The following is a 24426-nucleotide window of genomic DNA, read 5'->3' as shown; positions in this document are numbered from 1 at the left end:
TAATTCAACTAAAATTGTGAAACTTGTGTTAAAATCATTTCTAGTGAATTGTTGTCCTTCTGGAAACTATGTTCATTTACTGTACATGTACTCAATACTTGGTAGGGGCTCCTTTTGCTTTAATTACTGCTTCAAGGCAAGGAGGTGATCAGCACTGCTGAGTGAGTTTGCTTGGTGAGGCCTACCTGGAGCCCTGGGCTGTGCTGATCTGACTTGGGTCTGTGCTGAAGGTCTGGGCTGTGCTGGTTTATGAGTATAACTGGTCTACACTGCTTCTCGTACTCTGGACGCTATATCACAACAAGTTATCATTAGCATAATTGGAAACAGATTGTGAAAATAAACAGTTTGCTGGTGGCTGACAGGTCAACAGCCAACATTTACCCTTACAGATAGGATATTATGTAATTTCCTTTAGTTACCTTCCAAAATAGTCAGTTAGACTGACTTTCCTCTTCTCCCTTATTCCCACCATTTTCTATATATGAGAAAAAGGCCAGACAGACTTGTATTATGCATCATTAAACTACCATGGTCCACATAATCTAATGTTGAGCTGCTAGTGTTTTCAATAATCTGTGTGTTTTGTTATTTAATGCTCTGCACCACAATGGTTTACACTCTCATCACCATACAATTAAATTATATATCAAATTGCTTTGGATAAAAGCCTCTACTAAATGAGTAAATGTAACTGTATTCTTGATAAGAACTTTTCAACAAAATATTGAAATAGGCTATAGCCAAGTCAGCCTTTTGTGTGCATCCTTGAATAACCTCATAATGTTTAATTAATTCCTAAAAATCAGTGAGTAATTCCTTTTATTTTGTTGGTGGATTAAAATAAATAACACGGCCACTAACAATTTTTATCACAAATGTTGCATTTAATTAATACATAACAGACTATGTTTGATGCAAATACTCACCACTCGTTTTTTTATCGTGAGGCGCCTTACCAGGCTCACGTGAAAAAAAAGGGGACCTGTACCTAACTGTTCTAAGAACTGTTTGGCCCGATAGTGGACCAGCATTAATTAGATTGTGTACAGCACTGAGTTTGTCTGTGGCTTGTCTAACAGGCTAACTTTAACTAATTCAAACAACAAACAGGCACCGTCTTTGATTTTCTGATTCATGCATGCTTCTTTATCAAGCTAGAACATTAATAACATAAACAGTCCTGTGCTGCTTGAGTATATCTGGCGATATATGAAACCATCTGGAAAAGGCATACATTTATCTAAATAATGACAGCTGAAGAGTCTAATTCCCAGTAGTGTTGAGCACACTTAAAACAAATTTCAATTTCAAAATCATGCTGTGTGAAAAGTGTTCTGACTGACAACTACATCGGCGATGACCGACTGGTAATAAGAGAACAAGATACAGAGCAGCGGGGAGTTCGGGGAGGAGTTATACACCACAATATCAGCAAGCATGGCTTCATTTCAGAAAAAAGCTTTCTTCTCAGTCTATTTGGACCCAAGGAGCAGGAGGAGCAGCCTTGTTTGATGTTTCATCTGAGCTATCCCAGTCTAACGTGAGAACTCCGGTCTTGCACGTGTGATATAGTTGTTTACTTGTCACATCTCTCATGTGTTGGTTGTGAATTGAGTTTGCGTCCCAGACAGTTGTCTGCAATTCTTCCTATTGTAAAGTGATGCAGTGTGAAACCTTCTGTCACCGATCCATCTAATGGGAACACGGCAGTGATTGAATGCTGGCCAAGATAGTCATGCAGTGTGAAAAGAACAGTTACACGACTACTTTGAAATCGTGCAGTCTGAACTCGGCTTAAGATTTACTTAGGTTTATTAACTCTAATTCTTAATGAGTAAATTTAAAGGAGTCATGCACTGATAAAATTACCCTGATCTTTTGACATACAAGAGGTCATTGTACTATAAAAACATCCTGCAAGTTTCAACCTTTCAGTTTAATCTAAAAAGCCCCCTCCTCTTCACTCTGCTGACCCACGACTGCACACCGTCACACAACTCCTACCTCTTCATTAAGTTTGCAGATGACACGACTGGTGGATCTCATTAGCAACAAAGATGAGACAAACTACAGAAGTGAGGTGAGCCGCCTGTCCGGGTGGTGCAGTGACAACAATCTCTCTCTGAATGTGGAGAAGATGAAGGAGATTGTTGTTGACTTCAGGAGAGCGCACACTCAGCACGTTCCTCGGTGCGACTGTGGAGAGAGTGAGTAGCACCAAGTTCCTGGGTGTGCACTTCACAGAGGACAACGCCGGTCACAGGTGATCCCACCCACCCATCACACAGCTTCTTCAGCCTGCTGCCATCAGGGAGGAGACTGCGGCGTCTCCAGGCCAGGACCAGCAGACTGAAGGACAGCTTCATTGATCAGGCTGTCAGGAAGCTGAACTCCCTCCTGACCTTGCCCCCCCCCCCCCCCCCCCCCCCCCATCCCACTTCTGCCACTGAACTATGACACCCCCCCACCCCACATCCCCAGCTCATTCCACCCCCCACCACTAATATACTATGACATGCACCAGTCACTTTGTGCAGCATTGGTCTGCTCACTACCTCATTCAGCATGGAACTGACGTCATTCCACTACCTCATCAGTTAGTTTAAATAAAACAACTGTTCTTGAGCCCTTTGTCACTTTAATCAGACATAATAAGCTTTTGTTGCACTAAAAATCTTTTTATCTGCAGTTCACTTCTCTGATTTGCTCTCTGTTTGCCATGTGCCTTGCACTGCTTTACTTAGAATTTTATTATATGTCTTTTTTTACATTCTCTTATTGTATAGCTGTATCTTATATTTGATCTAGATTTTCAGGCTCTACTGTTAATGTTATCTGTGTCCACTGGGGGTCTGACAGTAACGCAGTTTCGATTCTCTGTATGTCTGTACTGTACATGTGGAAGAATTGACAATAAAGCAGATTTGACTTGAAAAACAGCTTAAATTGAAGGCAGTTTTCCAAAACAACAGCTTTTAGATGTTCTACTCTATGAAGTAATATCAGGGGCGCAGATGGGATTTTTTAACTGGGGGGGACCAAGCTGTCCAGCAGTCAGATTTTTTCAGTCCAGAAAAATCACCAGCTCAATCATAGACAAGGTCTTTATTTTTTTTGTAACAATTCAAAAAAGAAAACTTTCTTATATTCTTAGATTAATTGCACACAATCTAATTTTTGTTTTTTTAATTTGTTTTAATTCTCATGGTTACGACTTACATCTTAAGAAAATTCAGTATCTCAAAAATGTTAATTTTCTATTTTGAGGTTGATTAGTTTGGTAAATTTTGATTATAAATACAGGGTACCTCCTGGGCTAGTTTAGAACATGCAACCACAATTATGGGAAAGACTGCTGACTTGACAGTTGTCCAGAAGAAGTTCATCAACACCCTCCACAAGGAGGGTAAGCCACAGAAGGTCATTGCTTAAAGGGCTGGCTGTTCACAGAGTGCTGTATCAAAATATATTCATAGAAAGTTGACTGGAAGTAAAAGGTGTGGTAGGAAAAGGTGCACAAGCAACAGGCATGACCACAGCCTTGGGAAGCTTATCATGAAAAGCTGATTAAAGAACTTGGGAGGGTCACAAGGAGTGGACTGTAGCTGGAGTCAGTGCATCAAGAGTCACCACACTCAGACATCTTCAGGAAAAGAGCTAGAGCTGTCACATTCCTAGAACCAAGCCACTCCTGAACCAGAGAATAACATCAGAAGCATCTCACCTGGGGTAAGGAGAAAAAGAACTGGACCGTTGCTCAGTGGTCCACGGTCCTCTTTTCAGATGAAAGTAAATTTAGGATTTCATTTGGAAATCAAGGTCTGGAGTCTGGAGGAATACTGGAGAGGCACAGAATCCAAAGTCCAGTGTGAGGTTTCTGAAGTCAGAGATGATTTGGGTGCTGTGACATCTGCTGGTGTTGCTCCATTGTGTTTTATCAAGTCAATGCAACCATCTACCAGGAGATTTTGGGAGCACTTCCATCTTCCATCTGCTGATTAGCTTTATGGAGATGCTGATTTCCTCTTCTAGTAGGATTTTTCTAAGCTGTAAGTCACCATCAGAATTAAAACAAAAAAACTTTTATTTTCACTCTGTAAATCTAGAATATAAGAAAGTTAGCTTATTTGAATTAAATTACACAAAATAAAGAACTTTTCCATGACATTTAAATTTTTTGAGATGCACTTGTATATTATCACTATGGTTACCGCTACAGGCACATTTGAGGCAGCTACCAGCTCTTCGTAGGACCCCGGGGTCAGGAGTCATAGCAATACACACACAGAACGTAAACGTCAGTGGAAGTACCATTGTCATGTGTGTTTATTAACAACAGAACAGTGTGTAGTGAGAATGTGGGTAAAGTAACGGTTAGACTATTATTGTCCTTCAGCCTGCATCTGCCCAGACCCGATTCTTTAGCACCAAAACAAACACACCCATACCCCAACAGGACCTGCTACGGTGGCCGAGAGAGAAAACATGCTGCAATTGACAAAAATACCTGTAAATTATGAAAACATCTTCATCAGTTTGACAACACGTGCTGCAAATACTCACAATACAAACAAATAAAGAAATGTGCTCCAAAAAAACAGACCACATCGGAAATATTTAAGGGAACCGTAAAGTGACAAATGTGGCTGGGACATCATTTATAAATGTTTGCTCTGAAAAAATATATTTTGTTCATTTTAACAATCCTAGTCATACGATTCCTTAGCTTTATGGATATTATTAGCCTAAATAAGCTGACTAAATACACAATTTCAGTACCTGTGAAATGTTATGTAAGCTTGCTTACCTTACAAAAACTAACCATAGCCTGTGGTTTTACTATTGAAATGAATTAATAAATAAATACATATATATATATATATTAAAAAAATGGTTTCTGTAATCATTAACAAATTAACCATGGATTTACTACTATAACCATAGTTTAACCATGGTATTTGTACAAATATGGTCATAAAAATGGTAATCAATACTCAAAAAAAAAAAACACATTGTTTAAATTTTCTTTTTGTTGGGGTAATTTTGTTTGGTTTGACTGAGTATTTGCTGAGCGTTTCTTTACTTGTTTGTGTTGTGAGCATTCCTAGCTTGTTTTTGTATTTCATTGTGTTGAGTATTTGCAGCACGTGTGCTGTCAAACTGATGAAGAGGTTTTCTTAATTTGCTGGTGCTTTTTCTATTTGAATGTGTTTTGTTAAGTTGAGCTCTCTCGGCCACCGTGCATCGCCCCTATTTTGAAATCTTCACCCTACACGTACATCCGCAACCATGGCAACAACGATCGCGGAAACAAGCGAAGATGACACACAAGCATATTCAAACAAAAGCCAACATGGATAAGTTGTGTAAAACAACGCAAAATCGTTACTCACCTATCAAAAAGAAACAAATAAAACTCGGCGTCCGATTCGAGCCCTTTCCAATCCTTCAGTTTCTCTCCACCGCTGGAAAGCTGCTCCGATATTTAGGCGGGTCCTACCTCTTTCTTGATTGTAAACCCTCTTTTTTATCCGCCATCCCTCTTAATAAAAGCGTCACCTAAATGACTAAACGTAAATGTAATGTAATATGCGTCCTGTCCACTCAAATTGAGCGCTCTCTTCTCGCTATCAGGACAAGACACGCCCCCTTACCGCTGATTGGCTACAAGTGTGTTTTGGGACTCGGTCAGACACAGCGGTCAAAAATCGTGTAGTACACGTTTAAAGGAGCGGCGGGCCGGGTCGCTTCTACTTAGGCTAATGTACATCGCGGAAACTCAGATGAATCCTCTGTTTACCAATAAAACCTTTCATTGAGAAAGTGAGGGGGACGGATCTAGTTACTATGAATCTGGGGGGGTCATGTCCCCCCCGTCCCCAGTGCCATCTGCGCCCCTGAGTAATATATTATGATACTTGTGAATTAGCTTAGCAAAGAGCTGTCCAGACTTGGTCTTACTAGGCATATTAGAAAGTCCAGATGTGTTTTGGGGCAGTTTGGAGCTAAACTCTACTGGACAGTGGCCCTCCATCACCAAGTTTAGACATTTTGAAAATACACAATGTGTTTTAATTTAAAATTATGCATTAACGCAGTGATCCTTAAATCTGGCTTGCGAGATCCACTTTCCTGCAGAGTTTAGCTGTAACCCTAATCAAACACACTTCAGTTTGCCAGTCAGTATCTTCAGGATCATTAGAAAATCTAAACTCTGCAAGTAAGCAGATCTCCAAGCCAGAATCGAGGATAAATGCACTAACCTTACATACTTGTCAAAGTCAGACATCACTGTTTCCCCTACACTAGCTAAAGGTGGTCTGGATTTAGGATTAAGAACTGGCATTCTACAGAGGGTTTTAGCTTATAGGCTGTGTCTCATGTTCTTCTTTAGTATTAAGTCAAGCAATTATCAAGTATTTTTCAACAATTAAACTGCTAATGCAGGACATAGTTTAAACATTACTAAATCCAAATCCATATCTCACCAACATGACCTCCATGCAAGCAAACATACTTACCTCTGAATAACAAAATCATGGTTAGCACACCCATAGTTATCAATAAAAATGTAGGATCAGTTTTAAATTGTTGTTAATAGACAACCCCCAATTGTAACTGTATCCTATTTTAGTGTTGAGGAAGAATTAATTATGAGAAAAGTAAAAAAGTAAAGAAGACAAGCTTACACAAATGTTCCAAGCAAAATTGTGGCATGTGTTTACAATTCTCAACATAAAAGAATGGAGAAAAAAAGAGAGCAAGACCAACTCACATACATGATATGCACAACAACATGTACAGTTTCAATCATAAACATTAAATTATGTTGTTTTTAAAGTTTTCCTTTAAGTTTTCTATACAAAATTAAGCCTTTGGGAGCTCTATAATAAACCCTGACTTGCTTCAGCAGTGATGCATAAACCCCACCCATGAAGGTATTCACAAGGTGATCTACATTCATGGGAAAAACAAAGGAGCTTCCACAAAACCTGAGAGAGATCATTTCATCACACCTGTAAGGCCTTAGGTATAATAAGATTTCCCAAAAACTTACATTACAAGAGACACCATCAGGAGCATAACGAAGTTTAAGGCTTATGGAACAGAGGCAAACATGCCTGGCCATGGAAGAAAACCTAACATTACATCAAGGGCACATAACAAGTTATGGTGCTTTTCCACTGCATGGTACAGCTCACTGAACAGCTGGATTTAAATCAGCACAGACAGCAAAGGATCGAATGCAACTGTTTTGAATGAACGCACCTTTTTTAACAACCAAAAAATGGCTGTTTCGGTGTCTGTTGAGGAAGTACAGACTTTCCTCTTGTTGACAGCAGAGGAGCAGATCCATCGAGAACTTGATGGGGGTTATTTTTTCGCAATGACGCAAGTAATCCCACGCACTCTAAGGTGTTACTAAACTGCAGTGGAAATGCAAACTGAGCCAAGATGTACCACACAGTGGAAAAGCGGCATTAGTCAGGATAACCAAGAAAAACCTGTGTGACTGCGAGACTCCTAGCCTGGAACAAGACCTTCAGGAGCAACTATAAGACATGCACTGAATAAACAAGGACTTCATTGCTGGACTCCAAGACGCACTCCACTCTTGACCACAAGGAACATCAAAATTCCACTAGAACATGCCAGGAGGAATTTGAATAAAGCCGCGTTTCCACCGAAATTACCCGGAACATTTGTACCAGGAACTTTTTCCCCCCCCAGACCTGTTGCTTTCTGCGTTTCCACCGCGGTGTAAAGTACCGGGAAGATTAGGCAAATAGACTGGTGACGTAGGTCTGCGCGCGTTTCTCAATACAAAGTACCGCTGATTTAAAAAAATAAATACAAAAAAAATAATAATAATTACTGATTTTGGACGTGCATCATCGGTAGTTAGTTCAGACTTTGTGCATTCGACTGGGGAGTGTGATGTCAGCGACGACGCGAATACTGTATATTACCTCTGTATATTTACAATAAAACGAAATAGGATATCAAATACCAACGCCTCCTTTGGTTTTCATTTAAGCATAATAACAGCTGCAGAAATGTACTTAGTTCAGGGATATGTGTATATGCAGCCATTACAATGAAACGAATATTATATAGATTCGCCTTTTTATTTTCATTTTAACATATAGATAAATTGAATACAGACCAAAGAAAACCTGTTAGATTTACCCTGCAACTGAATTATATGTTATGTTTAACCACTAAAGACACATCAGAGCCAGCGGCACATATCAGAAGGTCTATCCCAGGAGAGGCTGCTCTCTGCGGATACATGAGGACTGAGCTCCCGCTGATCGAGTGGAGCTCACCGTCTCAGAGATCGGCGAAACACATTTTTAAATAGGCGCTGTCTTTGTAAATAAACCACAGATTTGAGTTTTAAACAACTACATTCTCGCCTGAAATACTTTTAAAATTACATTTCATGACACAATAACAGTAATATTTTGAAAATGTTGATCCGAATAAATGGTGGTTAAACTCAACCAATGCTGCGTGAACTCAACCAATCAGGATGTTTAGCGCCAAAGTCCCGCCCCCGAAAGTTCCTGAACTTTGAAAAAGTACCACCTCGCCAGCAGGGACTTTCTGAGGGGCATTTTTTTACCCGGAACTTTATTTAGTTCCTGGTTCCTGCGGTGGAAACACACCAAGTACCAGCCCAAAGTCCCTAGTTCCTGTGGTGGAAACACGGCTTAAGACTTTAGAGTTTTGGTTGGACATAAACCAGCAGTATTTCTGGCATGTAATTGTTTTCATGATTGTTCATCGATATCACTATAATGTATTTTGAGTTGAGGGGGTTGAATATTTCTGATTGCACCTGTAAATACATAGTATGGTGATCAAAATATAAAACAACAACATATAACATTGTGCCCTGAATGTAAAAATATGTTCATATTCATTCTTGTTTATCTTTTTACCCTGGCCATTGCAACATTTTTTTTGTTCATTTTGTGAAACCACATTTTTAAATATAAATAACTAACAATGTGTATTTTTAAGAGTAAAGACAAAACAAATAATACAAATATGGTCTCACATTTCTCACATCTTATATTGTTTTCCTCCAAAATGAATGCACAACTGATTACTGAAATTGCTCTTTTTTTGTAGCACTCCACATTTCAGGGCCGTTTGATTTAACTCTTCACACTAAAGATGTGAAATTCTTTCTTTATCGTCTCATTTAAGACTTCTGTCAGATGAGAGTTACTACATGACTCCAGAGTGGTAGGAGTTTCAGACAGGAAACAGTTTGATGACATTCTCTCTTAAGTGAATCCTCAAGGAGTTAGCATCTATCTGAAACTCCACACTAATCACATATAAATGGCTTCTTATTGTTCTGAGCATTCATTAGCAAGATATGGATTTATTTTCAAACTTAACTTCTGCCGAAAGTTCCACACTGTTGGTAGGTAAAAGGGTCTCTTCAGTATGATTTCTCATCTGAACTTCAGTGTGAATTTTCATGTGTCTGTTGAGAATCTCTTTTTGAGTGAAGCCCTTTCCACACTGTTTGCAGATGAAAGGCTTCTCTCCAGTATGAATTTGTGTGTGGTAATTAAGGTTTCTTTTTCGGGTGAATCCTTTCCCACACTGTTGACAGTTGAAAGGGCTCTTTCCAGTGTGAGCTCTCATATGGACTTTAAAGTTTCCATGTTGATCAAAACTCTTTCCACACTGAGGGCACTTGTAAGGCTTTTCTCCAGTGTGAATTCTCATGTGGACTTTAAGATTTCCATGCTGATCGAAACTCTTTCCACACCGAGGGCATGAGTAAGGTTTCTCTCCCGTGTGTATTCGCATATGCCTGTTAAGGCTTCCTTTTTGAGTGAAACTTAGTCCACACTGCTGGCAGGTGAAATGGCTTTCTCCAGTGTGTACGCTCATGTGATAATTAAGGTTTCCTTTTCGTTTGAAACATTTTCCACACTGTTGGCAGGTAAAAGGCCTTTCTCCTGTATGAACTTTCATGTGAATTTTAAGGTTTCTATGTTGATGAAAACCCTTTCCACACTGAGGGCATGTGTAAGGCTTCTCCCCAGTCTGAATTTTCTTGTCCACATTCAGTAACCCTTTTTGAGTGAAACTTACTCCACACTGTTGGCTGGTGGAAAGGTTTTCTTCGGCGTGAATTGTCATGTGTTTTTCAAACTCTTCATTTTGAGTGAAACTCTTTCCACACTGATGGCATGTGTAAAGCTTTTCCTCCCTGGAGTGAATTCTCATGTGGTACTTAAGGTTTCCTATTCGTTTGAAATGCTTTCCACACTGTTGACAGGTAAAAGGCCTTTCCCCTGTATGACTTTTCATGTGGATTTTAAAGTTTCCATGTTGATCAAAACTCTTTCCACACTGAAGACACTTGTAAGGCTTTTCTCCAGTGTGAATTCTCATGTGGACTTTAAGATTTCCATGCTGATCGAAACTCTTTCCACACCGAGGGCATGAGTAAGGTTTCTCTCCCGTGTGTATTCGCATATGCCTGTTAAGGCTTCCTTTTTGAGTGAAACTTAGTCCACACTGCTGGCAGGTGAAATGGCTTTCTCCAGTGTGTACGCTCATGTGATAATTAAGGTTTCCTTTTCGTTTGAAATGTTTTCCACACTGTTGGCAGGTAAAAGGCCTTTCTCCTGTATGAACTTTCATGTGAATTTTAAGGTTTCTATGTTGATGAAAACCCTTCCCACACTGAGAGCATGTGTAAGGATTCTTCCCAGTCTGAATTTTCTTGTCCATATGGGGAATCTCATTTTGAGTGAAACTTACTCCACACTGTTGGCTGGTGGAAAGGTTTTCTTCCATGTGAATTGTAATGTGTTCTTCAAGCTTTTCATTTTGATCGAAACTCTTTCCACACTGATGGCATGTGTGAGGCTTTTCCTCCCTGGAGTGAATTTTCATGTGGTACTTAAGGGTTCCTTTTCGTTTGAAATGCTTTCCACACTGTTGGCAGGTAAAAGGCTTTTCTCTTGTATGAATACTCATGTGGAGTTTAAGGTTTCCACGCTGATGAAAACTCTTTCCACACTGAAGACATGTGTAAGGCTTCTCTCCAGTGTGAATTCTCATATGCCTGTTGAGAATCCATTTCTTGCTGAAACTTTCTCCACACTGTTGACAGGTGAAAGAGTTTTCTCCAACGTGATTTCTCATGTGTACTTGAAGCTTTTCATTTTGATCAAAAGTCTTTCCACACTGTTGGCAGGTAAAAGGCTTTTCTCCTGTATGAATACTCATGTGGAGTTTAAGGTTTCCATGTTGATGAAATCTCTTTCCACACTGAAGACACATGTAAGGCTTCTCTCCAGTGTGAATTCTCATATGCCTGTTGAGAATCCATTTCTTGCTGAAACTTACTCCACACTGTTGACAGGTAAAATGGCTTTCTCCTGTATGAATTTTCATGTGGACTTTGAAGTTTCCATATTGATCAAAACTTTTTCCACACTGAAGACACTTGTAGGGTTTCTCTCCAGTGTGACTTCTCATGTGGACTTTGAGATTTCCAAACTGAATGAAACTCTTTCCACACTGAGGGCATGAGTAAGGTTTCTCTCCAGTGTGAATTCTCATGTGCCTGTTGAGGCTTCCTTTTTGAGTGAAAGGCTTTCCACACTGACAGCAGGTTAAACAACTTCTAGTTCTTATCCCTTTTTTAACTATTTTTCGTGAGAAAGTCTTTGTAGTCTGTGAGCAATTAAAAGGTTTTTCTTCAAAACTGAAATCATGACTCTCATTCTGATGATCTTTCTCTTCCATTTCCTCTTTAAAAGATGTCAGGTCTAAGGTGCAAAAAAAGAAAAACAAAGAAAACAAATATTTTGAACAAGTATTTTTGAACAACTTAAACAACGTGTTATACATCTTTCTACAGACCAAGGTACTGAAAGTGGTGTAGAATGTAATTTCAAAACCTTTTTTAAACATTGTTTCAGTATTTTGTAACTGATTGTATTGTATCTTCCATGTTTAGCATATCTGATGCACACTTTTGTAACAAATCACTCAATTCAGTTATATACTGTGTACATTTATCTGCCATCAGAGTATAAGACGTTGTCAAAGCATTACATTTTTACCTTTATGTTTGGCAGGACATTGTTTTTACTGCTAAAATCACTTATTTTTCTTTTTTTTTGTAATGGTCTAAAAGAAAATAATCATAAACACCTAGAATGGCTTGAGTGTTGATAAATCTTGGGGTAATTTTCATTTTTGTGTGAACTATGTTTTTTACTGCCATTAGAATGTGAAGACACTTTCTACCAGTATAACAAAACATTTTTTTTTTAATCAAATAAGCTACTTCGCCTTTAAACAAACACACCTGATTCAACTCATCTGCTCAGTGGACTTCTAACATGGGGGTAGTCACGAAAAGGATAAGGAAAAGCTAAGCCCCTTTCACACTGCACATTGGTGGGTTCCCGGAAAATTGCCGGATCGCCTTCTGTGAGAACGCAAACACATCCCTGGATTAATCCCTGGTCGGGGATCTAGTAACCAAGTTACATTGCCGGGTTCAGTCCTGGAACAAGCTCTGTATGAACAAAAGCCAGAACTAATGCCGTAAAGGGTGTGTCGTAGTGATGACGCATGTTATTCACCAGTAAAATGTGGAGTGCCACAAGGATCCGTCCTAGGTCCCCTTCTACTTTTCATATACATGTTGCCCATTGGTAATATTATTAGAAAATACGGGATTAGTTTCCACTGTTATGGTGATGATACTCAGCTATATATCTCAACGAGAACAGATGAAACTTCTAAATTATCTAAGCTAACAGAGTGTGTTAAAAATGTTTGGATGAAAAAGATTTGATGACCAATAATTTTCTCCAATTAAATTCGGATAAGACGGAAATGTTAATTATTGGACCAAAAAACACTACACAGAATCTTGTAGATTACAATCTGCAACTAGACGGATGTACTGTTACTTCCTCTACATTCAGAAATCTGGGTGTTATATAAGACAGCAACTCTTGAAAATCAATCTTTTGAAAATCATATTTCCAATGTTACAAAAACTGCACTCTTCCATCTTAGAAACATTGCCAAGCTACGAAACATGTTATCTGTTTCTGATGCAGAAAAGCTAGTTCATGCATTCATGACCTCTAGACTGGACTACTGTAATGCACTTCTAGGTGGTTGTCCTGCTTCGTCAATAAACAAGCTAAAGGTAGTCCAAAACACAGCAGCTAGAGTCCTTACCAGGTCAAGAAAATATGATCATATTACCCCAATTTTACAGTCTCTGTGCACTGGCTATTATCATTACTTACCTATAAGGCCCTAAATGGTTTAGCTCCTGCGTACCTAACTAGCCTTCTACCACATTACATTCCCATCATGCTCCCTAAGGTCACAAAATACTGGACTTTTGGTAGTTCCTAGGATAGCAAAGTCCACTTAAGGAGGTAGAGCTTTTTCACATTTGGCTCCCAAACTCTGGAATAGCCTTCCTGATAATGTTCGGGGTTCAGACTAGAGGTCTTCAAAGTGCACCCGAGACCCGTCGACCTAGGACCTGTAAGGGTTCGAGTCTATACTTGAATTGATCAGCCGGGTACGGGTTGGGTCCGAATCTATTACTTCGGGTCCCGGGTCTGTTTAACATTGTGTGTAATACCCGTGCGATCGGAGTCTTTGGACTCGGAGAACACCCGGCCGTGATCAGACACTGCTTTTGTTTCTTGTAACTTGCAACTAGGAAAATTAGGAAAAGAAAAGTTTGAGCCAAAGAAAGAAAGAAAAAAAGCGTCTCTATCTCTCTCTCTGCAGTTAGAAGCAGAGTGCGCAGACTCAGAGTTAATGCAAGGGCACGCGCGGTAATAATGCTTGCACTCTCGACACACACATATTTAATATATTTCAAACCAGCAACAAGATCTGAGGTGAACTGTCACATGAATGTTTGCGATGCATATTTCAGGTTGATCCGGCTAGCACGCATGTGCAGTCTCTCGAGCGCGTGTCATGTTTCTATGGCAATCAGTGAGGGACAAACCGCGCTTTACATTTTCTACCGTTTAATCTTAAAGTTTTAGTGGTCAGATTCAGACTCGATGCCGAGCAGAGAGTACAGAGATGATAGCAAATAAATAAGGTCAGCGGCCGTGGCACTGAACGAGCAATCGTTATTATAGTTCAAAAGGGCAAACAGTCTAAGTTATTATGCGAGTTGACCCGAGTCAGAATGTACATGTGCACAGTTGCATTTGTCATCCGTCACTGTGACATCAAGTGGACTAGTGTTGTCAAAAGACCTGGTACTTCGGTACTAAAAAAATTTAAATTTGACGGTACCAGGTTTCTATAAGAACCGGTAGTACCGAGTAGAGGTCGACCGATTTATCAGGCCGATATTTGTAATTTTTGAATATATCGGCATCGGCCGATATCCGTGTTTTGTAGCACCGATTTAAAGTCAGGCACGTCGGCGGGCAGCCCCGTGTTATTGGTGCGGTGGAAAGTGCTTTACTGATAGCACTGTTCCTCACACATGCAAAGAGGGAGAGAGAGCGAGAGTCTTACCACGCTGAATCGACACGCTATAAACTATTCTTTGTTGTCTCCTCCTGTCAAAAATAATGGAGTTCATTTACAATTATTCATATTCATTTTTGAACAAGCAGTTCGAAATCAGTGGCGGTTCTAGGATTTTTCTGTAACAGGGGCCAATAAGGGGCCACATGTTATTCAGGGGCCAAGTACAGGGTACATTCAAGCACACAAAATAATTTATTCAGTACACAACTTATTCACTTTGTACAATTCAGAACATCATTCCACACTTTGACATGGCGAGCGGCGGTGAAGTGAGGCAGTACGAGGAAGCGCCGGCATCTTTCAAATCTGTGGTGTGGAGACATTTCCGAGCAGTTGAGTATAATTCAGAGGAAGAAAAAACGGTAAACAAAAAAATTACTGTTTGCAATCATTGTTTTACACATGTAAGCCTACTAAAACGGAAACACTTGCAACATGACTGCACATCTGTGGACCATCACCCAGCAATATCACTGTCTGAAGACAGGATAGCAGAGCAGCTAATAAAGTCCTCCTAAAACACTGTTGTGAGTGAGAGAACCTTCTCCACTGCCGGGGACACTGTAAGTGTAAAACACTCTCGCCTTGCTGCAGGCTTATCTTCATACAGAAGAACCTCAAAATACAGGAATAGATAGCTGACCTACGTGAAATGGCACTTTACATTCTGAATGAAGGATACTGTACTGGAGTACTGTTACGTTTAATCAAGATGGTATATTTATGTTTACTGAAGTACGTGTATGTTTATTTGAAATGATCAATTTATGTTTACTAAGTTTACTATGTTCATTTTCAAAATTTAGGAATTTATGTGTTAAAATAAATGTTATACAATACACTAGAAATTAGTAACTTTTCTTTGCTTTTAAGTAAAATATAGGAGTATTGCAATAAATGGTTTTTATTACTCTTATGTGTCAAGCCATCAGAACCGAACAGAACTGAAAACTGTGGTTAAAAATAGAGCCCGACCGATATGGATTTTTGGGGGCCGATGCCGATATTAACTCGAAATGAGCCGATTTATAAGCCGATATTTTGATTTTGAAAATAAACTGGATATTAGACCCATTTCCTATAAACTGCACTTACACAACATTCAATAGCAAAATATCTGCCTGTTCGATGTATGTGGGCTGTATAAACCATTTTCCAGAAGGGATTTATGTAAAAAAAAAAAAAAAAAAAAAAAAAAAAAAGCCTTAGATTACGGTCTCCATCACTAAACAATTGCACATCAAAAGTACATATTTTTTAATGATCAAAAAACAGTCTGGTTTTAAACATTTAACACTTTTACTTTCTTCCAGTTGAAGCTGGTTTTAACAGTCTGTGTGTGTACTGTAAATAAATTATAATACTAAAGTTAAAGTATTTGCAGAAGTAGTCCCATACTTCGCTGCTACAGCATTCACCTTTTTCAGCCATCTGTAGGGCAGAAAGAGAGAGAGAGAAAGAATAAGCATGTGTATTAATAATATCACCATGTATCATTACTCATGTCATCATTAGAATTATAATAATAATAAACAGGGATCTCCTACATAGGCAAAAATGAGAAAAAAAATAAATATTTTTTTTATTTGTCAAGCAATAGGTATTACCTACTTATATTTAACTATATTATTTCAACATTTCCCTGTTATGTCTGTAAAGCTGCTTTGAAACAATATGTAAAAAAAGAAAAAAAGAAAAAAGCGTGTGTTCAGCTCACATTTATTTACATGTCCCCTCTGGTTAATCATTTCTGACGCATCTACTGTAGTTACTGTAACTACACTATATTTGCTCTCACAGACACATTCACAACGGACCCGTATATCTTCTCCTCTTCTCTTTGTGCAGTCTGAATCAAAACATCTCATGCGCTGGCGAACGTAAAGTTAGCCTACTGTTACCGGAAGATTACGGAATCAATTCGAAGTTGAATGGTTAACGTTAGTGTCATGAACACACCGCTGTCAATTTTGAGAAGAACCACCTTCAAACAAGTTAATAGCAAGCATTTAAGGGGCCTGCTAAAAAGGAAGCTATATTAGCGTTAGAGTAACGTAACCAGCCTGAATTCACCAAATTGAATTGGGTAGCCTCTTCTTCCTTGCATCTCTCTTAATTCTCATCAGCAGGACTAGCGCTATCGCTCGCTTCTTACAACGGGACAGATACATGTTTGCTGCTGACCGAAAGGAGTAACAACAGACTATGAAAGAGCTCCCGCTAAAAGTTTTTAAAACTCCGGCAAAGCCATAGCACAGCGCAGCGCAAATCGCGTTGTATCTGAAGGGCAACACTAAACCCAGCGGCAAGCGCCGTATATACCGCGTCCTGTGTGAAAGGACCATTACGCGGTATTTATGTGGGAAACACACCTCAATAGAATAAGAATAAGTTAAATGCTAACGTTATAGTTTGACCTCTTATTAACGTTCACGCTCTTCCACTGATAAACATGGTATTAGCTTTGTGGCTAATCTAATATAGCAATGCATTAGCAGCTGTAAGTGATGTTGCAGAATATTTATAAGTGATGATGATAGGACCGTTAGCTAGAACTACCACATCATTTTATATACAGTGTATGAACTAAATCATTTCACATGACGAACGACAGACTCACCTGGGTGGCTTGGCTGATCGCTTTCTTCTTTGTGGATTTCTGGCGCTGTTGTCAACTCTGGAGTTGCAGACCGCCCTCTGGTGGGCAAACTATGCAACACTCATAACATGAGTGAAGCATGAGACTCCGTTTTTCATGTTTCATCGGCCGTTATAAACGCCGATGCCGATTTAAATGCAATTAGCTCATATCGGCCGATATATCGGTCGGGCTCTAGTTAAAAACCAAGGTATGTATTGAATCGTGGGCTAACTGTATTGTTGCATCCCTAGTTGTTACATATTCATTTTGAGTTTTGTAGCTGATTTTTTGGGGGGATTATTATTATTATTATTATTATATATATTATTATATTATTGTGTGCTGTTATTCAAGTTAAAAATGATTCTTTTTAATTCATTTTAATTTCATTTTAATTGGTGGGCCGTTATCGGCATTAACGTGCTGCGTTAACGCGAGACTCTTATGGGGCGATAAAAACAATATTGCCGTTAATCTATTCTCAAAGTTGGGTTGGGAGCTGGGTCTATACTAAGCAAGCTATTATGCCTTTCACCTTGATATTTTATATAACTGACTCGCTGAGGCCAGCCTAAAAAGATGCTCAGGACAGTTGACGGGCCACTGCTGCGCATCGTCACGAAAGCTAATCTTTTTCACATGATTTTAAGCCTTGCCGCTTGTCGATTTAAACTTTAAAGCATCCAAACACAAGACGCGGAAAAGCTGAACAAAGTTACTGGTGTTCGGTGCGAAGAGAGAGAGAGAGAGAGAGAGAGAGAGCCGCATATCACGGACAGCGACACTGAACCGAGCTCTCTTCTGCAAAGAGAAAGGCGTCTCAAAACACTTGAACATCGAATTTGCTTATTTTTGCTCTAGTGCCGACAAATATATACAAAATGTCAAAATATCCACATTGGAAATTATGCTCGAAAAAACCGTCAGTTATTTCTTAAGTGAAAGTAAACCGTTGAGGGAAAAAATGGGATGTGTATTATATTGTGTAATAATATACAACTCCATATACATCGGGAAGGAGGAGGCGGGAACTGGCGCACAATCAAAAACATAATTTTAATATTCAAAAATAAATACAAAACGGCGCGTCAGTCGCAAATAAAAGCCAAAACATAAAATATTGTCCAGGCCTGGTCCTCTCTCGTCCTTCACGGTCGTCACTCCAGTTTTATATCCTTCCATCTCCTACGTGGGACTCGATACGGGCGGTGGGGCGCAGGTGTAGCTCATCTCCAATCACTACACCTGGCCTCACTCCTCGTTCCCACGCCTCTTGGCCCCGCCCCACTCGCCACATATTGGATGCGTTCATCGTCTCTTAAAGTGACCGCGTCTAATTTAGCTGCTGTCTGCTGTAATGTTAATCCAAGAAAACTCACTGCTCTTGACTGAATTACTTTGTATTTTTAACAGTCAAACCAAAAATTATTCAGACACCAGATATAAGTTTTGATATATATAGCAAAACTAATAATGTGAGAAATGTTGAAGGTGTCTGAATAAATGTAGGTTTGATTGTATATTTAATTTTTACATTGAAGACTATACAGTGCTATTTTACATTTTATTATTTGGTTTCTGTACCTTGACATCTACAAACTTGAAAAAAACGTAAACATTGGTGTGAAACAGGCGTAAGGTTGTTTGCACCTTGTGTAATGTGGAATTAGTTTACAGCTTTTTCAAGCACTTTGTGATGCATTTTGGAAACAGGAGATGAGCCCCTTTTCTAATGCACCACCTAGCTTGATAAACCCCTTCTCAAAGACTCACTGTTTGTCAATTTTATTTGGGTAACACACATATTCTGAATGCCTTCGGCAGAATTAGAATTAGCCATTTTAATCTAGATTAATTTCAAGATCACAGTGAGATTAACCTAGATTAAAAAAAATAATCTATGCCCACCACTAATTTTAATATACTGCAAATGTATTCAAAAATGCGATGGGGGAAGAAACCCCTGTATGTTCCTTCTTCAGGAAACTCTTCCCGCATATAAACGCTGAAAGAGAGGTGGTGCACATGTATGTTGAAGTGGAGGATACAAAAATGTTTTATTTATTTTAAATGCATTTAGTTGTTTCCTATTTATTTATATAAACTTTGATCTTTCTTCCTGGAACTAACCTGTTTATAACGGTCTCTTCCATCTCCCTGTATAACTGGACGTAAGTGCCATATACTGCTGGTAACACAGGTATCGGTACAAGGTGCATAAAATGCTTGAAGTACTGGAAATTCAGGTCAATCATATTCATGAGGTGAAAAATCAGTTTGAATCTTTCTCATGGTAACCTTTCAATCGTTAAAGTTTCCACAGTCATTGCATCTGCTGCACTTTATTTTGCACCTTTGTTTTTCCTGTTAATTCATATGAACTCTGTCTTGTGTATAGCACGTATTAGATTAACTGGACCTAACACTCGTGGTCTTGTCATGTTTCGTAGCTATACCCGGGGTATCTCCCTACAGCACACCTCTCTAGCAGGGAGCACACCTGCACCTGCTGAGACACAATCATTTATAACTCTAGAGGGAGACTTAAAATCTCGGTTTTCACTTAATTATTAACACTAAATCATACCAAAATTAACCTTAATGCATGGGTTTTAAAATGTTGGTAGTTTGTTAGCATTTGCGATTAACCTTAGCCTAATTTAGTCATGATGCTAATGGCTCTGACCAGGGGTTTAATTACACTTTAAAGCTCAATAACTTTTGTGAAGAAGGACATAAACATTTTTTTTTAATCTCTTTTTACTGGCGTAGAGAGGATTCAAAAGAATCCACCTTCAGGGAAATAATCCAAACAGGTTTCAAATAAAACACACTTTACTGAAAAAATTTCAACAAATCTGACTTTTTACCTGCATTTATTATGAAATCGTGAATATATACAATAACATAAATTTAATATTCCACCTCTGTGCTTAAATTGAGAGGTTTTTCTGTAAATTGAGCCAATGTTTTATCAATTTTCTCCAGTGTATGTGAGAAGGGCGCTCTTTTAAATTCAGATAAGGCTAATTCTCCAAAAAAAAAAAAAAAAATGCTGCAGAGCTGAAGTGGTTTTAATAAGGATCAGACTCTTTGAGAAAGAAAACCAACCTGTTTGTTTCTGGAAATCCTCTAGTTTGAGACTGAAAACCTCTTCGATCCTGAAGTCTTCGCTCTCCTCTTTAATAAACGCCATGTTTCTGTGTCTCTGTCACTCTGTCCTGATGAAGAAGAGAATAATTAACAACAGAAAGACAAAAACAGGAAAACTAAGTCTTCTGTGTGCGTCTCAATCAGAATGAAGACCAAAAACAAGCCAACAAACAGACTTACACCTAGCAATACACTTTATAATCCAAGCTCATATGTACATTTTTTACATATTATTCCATGACAATATTTATTACGCTTGAATCAAAAACATTGCGTTTTAGTAATTGTAAAACTTATCACCTGTTTGTTGTTGTCATTTAGAAGCTCCTGTTCTCAGAGACACAATTCATGTTTACTAAACTGATTCTCGACTCATATGAAGCGAAATGAGACGCTACTTTACTGTTGCTCGTCCGTGGATGCGCTTAACTTACACAAGAAAGTATTACGATGTTAACATAAACAATAGTTAACGCATTTCATAGTTCGCTAGGCCTTGTGATGATTTAAATGCGTTAAATGAATGAAAACACAAAGTTTCCTCAGATCACAGATGACAGGAGCGCGGCGCAGCCTTATGACGTCACCTCGACAGACCAAAACAAAAGTCTTGTCCACGAGAACCACGCAAATTCAAGTATACGGAAGAAAATAAATAAATAAATAAATAATAAAAACGGCTAGCAGATTCACAAAGTTATCAATACCATTTTTTTTCAAAAGCTTATAGTGTCTCTCTGAATGTAATTATGAAGTGCTCACAATTCATAAAATCAACTGCAAAGCATTTGTGTCATAGATAACTTCATCCTGGATTAAAATGTCAAAATTACAGCCAGGATTGGAAAGAAGAAATATATTGAAAGAACCAAGAGCTTATAATAATAAAAAAAGCATCCTGTTTTTCTTGATACTACAAATGAAAGCACAGTATTTTAATTGATCGTGAGTGTACACAAATAAAAGTAAACTGTTTTTTTTTTCTCATGTGTCAATTATTTTTCACACATGTAGATTTTTTCAGATAAGCTTTAGGCTGTAAAAGGACGCAGTAGTTTGCAAATGTTTACAAACAGACTGCTAGGTAAGCATCCAAACAATCAAACACAGAACGTTCCTCTAACGTTTGTTTTTGGTGTCAGTTTGGTTATATATATATATATATATATATATATATATATATATATATATATATATAAACATTAGAGGAATTTTTTTTTAGTTTTCTTTTTTATTATTACTATTATTTTTTTTTAAACCATAAAATAATGTAAATAACCTAAACATAACCTATACAGAACACCAAACAGGGGACGTCCCCCGGAGGGGTACATCCGCTTTATATCGTTCGCGGACGGATTTTCAGATTTGGTCAGCTGTGTGATGTTCCCTGGCGGACGTTTTGAGGACATTTGTCCGAGCCACGTCCCTGTTTTATCCCTCATCTCCCATCTCCATCACAACACTTGCAATTTAAATGTAAAATAAATGTTTAACTGTAATCTGTTACAGTTACTGATTAAATGTAGTAATAAAGTGTAATTAACTGACAGTTACTTATGAAAATGTTCATGATTACAAAGAAAGGTAGGCAACATCTGAATATTTTCACACATTTACATATTTAAAATATGAGACACCAATGTTTTAGGAGTTAAAGACAGAATATGACACATGCTTATTCCATAACTTTTTTATTTCCTAATTTGGTTTATGTATATAATTATTTTATTATATTTTTTTAAATGAACTGCCTTTTTTTCAAGGCATTGTTAGATGCCAGTGTTTCCCATCATAGCTATGCAAAAGATTGAAAAACAGTAATAATAACAGAAAGCAAAATGCAGAATGCAAAAAAACTTTATAATGCAGATTGATATTATTATTATTATTTACTATATAGATTTGAATACATTGTAAAATAAAGTTAATGTTAAATGAATAATTTTCATTTCTGGTAAAATTAATTTGGAGTAACTTAAAGATGTCGTCAAATCAGAATCATGATGCCCTTCAATAATATAATTTAACATATAGCAAGCCTCACCAGACAGCTTCAGTTCATATCTTATGTACAGGATGGAGTTAAGGGTCTGCAAGGACTTCTTATCTTACTTTTGACCACACTCATCCGGCTGAATACTCTCTCGACTTCAGCGTTCGAGTGTGGTGAGGACAACACGGACACAGCATCCATGGCAAGCTCTTGAAACAGGTTGCTATCAGCTGCATCTCTGAACTAAATCTCACTCCACAAACCCAGTGTGTTTTGTCTCATTTCATTTACTAAGATGGATGGCACGCCATTGCTGGATAATCTTGTCTATCTCTGCAAGGGAGTAGTCGAGGAGCTCGGCTATATTTTCTATTTCTCCAGGACTCTTACTGTGCTTTAAAGTTATCTCCACATTAAAAACTGACATGTACTGCAATGCTTCGATGTAGATGAGGATCTACTTGCTCTCCCTCAAATGATGGCCAACAGTAGCTCACCCAGCACTGAGCTCAAAAAAGTCAGATACAAGATGTTTTGAGGATCTCTATACATGGAATATAAAACCTCAGCCATGTAGCAGTGTTCACTGGACTTAGTAACCGAGAAATGCAGCCTAAGCTACTCCCACTGGTCCAAAATGCGTGAAACTGCAGGTTCAATGGAGAGCCAACGTGTGGCACAGACTGTGGTAATCTGTAAAGGTTTTTCCCCACAGCTGATGGTCTCATATTTGGCCTTGTAGGCCTCACTGCGCTTTGGAGACACTGAAAACCAGTTATAAGTCTCTCGTACCAAGTATTCCTCACTAGGGGGATGGTGTCATTGGAAGCAAGACTTACAGCAAGCTGCAGAGAGTGGCACACACAGCGAATAAGAATCAGATCTTTGCGGCCATACTCTTCCTTCAGGACTTTATGGACTCTATTATTAATCCCTGTCATAACAGAGGCATTGTCAGTCCCTATCCCCAGGAGTTTCTCTTTTTTAAGACCACACTTCTCAAGGAAAGCTACAACAGCACGGGCTATAGATCTGGCCTCTCCTCCGTCCAATTCAATAAGCCCCAGAAATGTTGAGACAATTGTTTGGTGTCACTGAAGTACCTTATCACAACCCCCAGGTATTTAGAAACACCTATATCCGTGGACTCCTCGAGGAGGAGGCTGAAACGCTGGTCACCCACATCTGCAACCAACTTTTTCATAAAGTATGGTGCTAGAACACCATTAATCATTTCTGTGCACTTTGTCCTGTGCATCTTGAAATGGGTAGCAGCAGTGCAGTCTGATAAAGCAGCATTACATGCTTCTCCAATGTGGTCACATGCTAGCATGGAACAGTGCTCAGCGATAGCTAATGCCATGGTGGCCTCAGCCTTTGTTTTGGGTGGAACGAACATAAGGCTTTGCCTTTTGAGTGTGTTTTTGAGTTGTTTTGTGTTTCTTTACATCGCTAAGTTTGGAGTAGAAATCATCCTTACAATACAGACAGTATGCCCGTGTATTATCTCCAATAAACGGCTTTAACCAGCCTTTGAATTCAGAGTCTGATTCCCACTCCTTTCAGTATTTTTGAGTGTACAGTTTCGACATGATGAGCTAGTCAGCTAGTTTAGCTTATGTCAGAGTGATTTAGCTGTTTTAGACAAAGATTTAACATCCCGTGCTGAATGTAAGCAAGGGTGGGATCAGCCAGCGGTGTGTTTGTGGCAGTTCACGCACATGATGTGCTGCCGCGTGATTCATTTGCAGTCTGGACACGGAGGGGTGAACATCTCCTGCTCTGACTGCAGCTGGGAGCGGATGCTACGTCGTTAGCCTGTTAACTGTCACCCGTTCCCTCTGTGGGACGCCTACATTTACTTCACTATATTACAACTAAATCTAATCTAGACAAACTATATATCGTTGGAAAGGTCTAAGTCTCCCAAATATATATTTTACCAATGTTTTTTGTTAAATATTATGTAGGAAAAGTAATCAATTAATTTCTGACAAGAGTGCACCCTCAAAAAATCTACATTATAACAGGAGTTTTGACCCTT

General features: G+C 38.7%; 1 protein-coding gene and 1 long non-coding RNA gene across 13 annotated transcripts in view; both read right to left on the bottom strand.

Moving 5' to 3' along the window:
- Nucleotides 1-6699: 6699 nt before the first annotated feature.
- LOC127955905 (zinc finger protein 585A) overlaps nt 6700-24426 on the bottom strand; it is a 41173-nt gene continuing 23446 nt past the window's right edge. For 11 of the 12 annotated variants that reach the window (XM_052553532.1, XM_052553521.1, XM_052553533.1 and 8 more), the window contains one exon: nt 6700-11286. In XM_052553532.1, the coding sequence (XP_052409492.1) occupies nt 9388-11286 (1899 nt within the window). In that variant the 3' untranslated portion in view covers nt 6700-9387. The remainder of the gene's footprint in view (nt 11287-24426) is intronic. The other variant, XM_052553522.1, reaches the window with a different exon arrangement.
- LOC127956115 (uncharacterized) lies at nt 11700-20457 on the bottom strand. Its single transcript, XR_008153481.1, has 3 exons — nt 20345-20457; nt 12365-12487; nt 11700-11819 (listed from the first exon to the last, which is right to left on the bottom strand). It is a non-coding gene; the product is annotated as an uncharacterized LOC127956115 (long non-coding RNA).

Source organism: Carassius gibelio, chromosome B4 (assembly GCF_023724105.1).
Source record: "Carassius gibelio isolate Cgi1373 ecotype wild population from Czech Republic chromosome B4, carGib1.2-hapl.c, whole genome shotgun sequence".
In the NCBI taxonomy this organism is placed as follows: Eukaryota; Metazoa; Chordata; class Actinopteri; order Cypriniformes; family Cyprinidae; genus Carassius; species Carassius gibelio.
The sequence above is the reverse complement of the archived record's forward strand: the minus strand, read 5'-3'. Positions and strand labels throughout refer to the sequence as shown.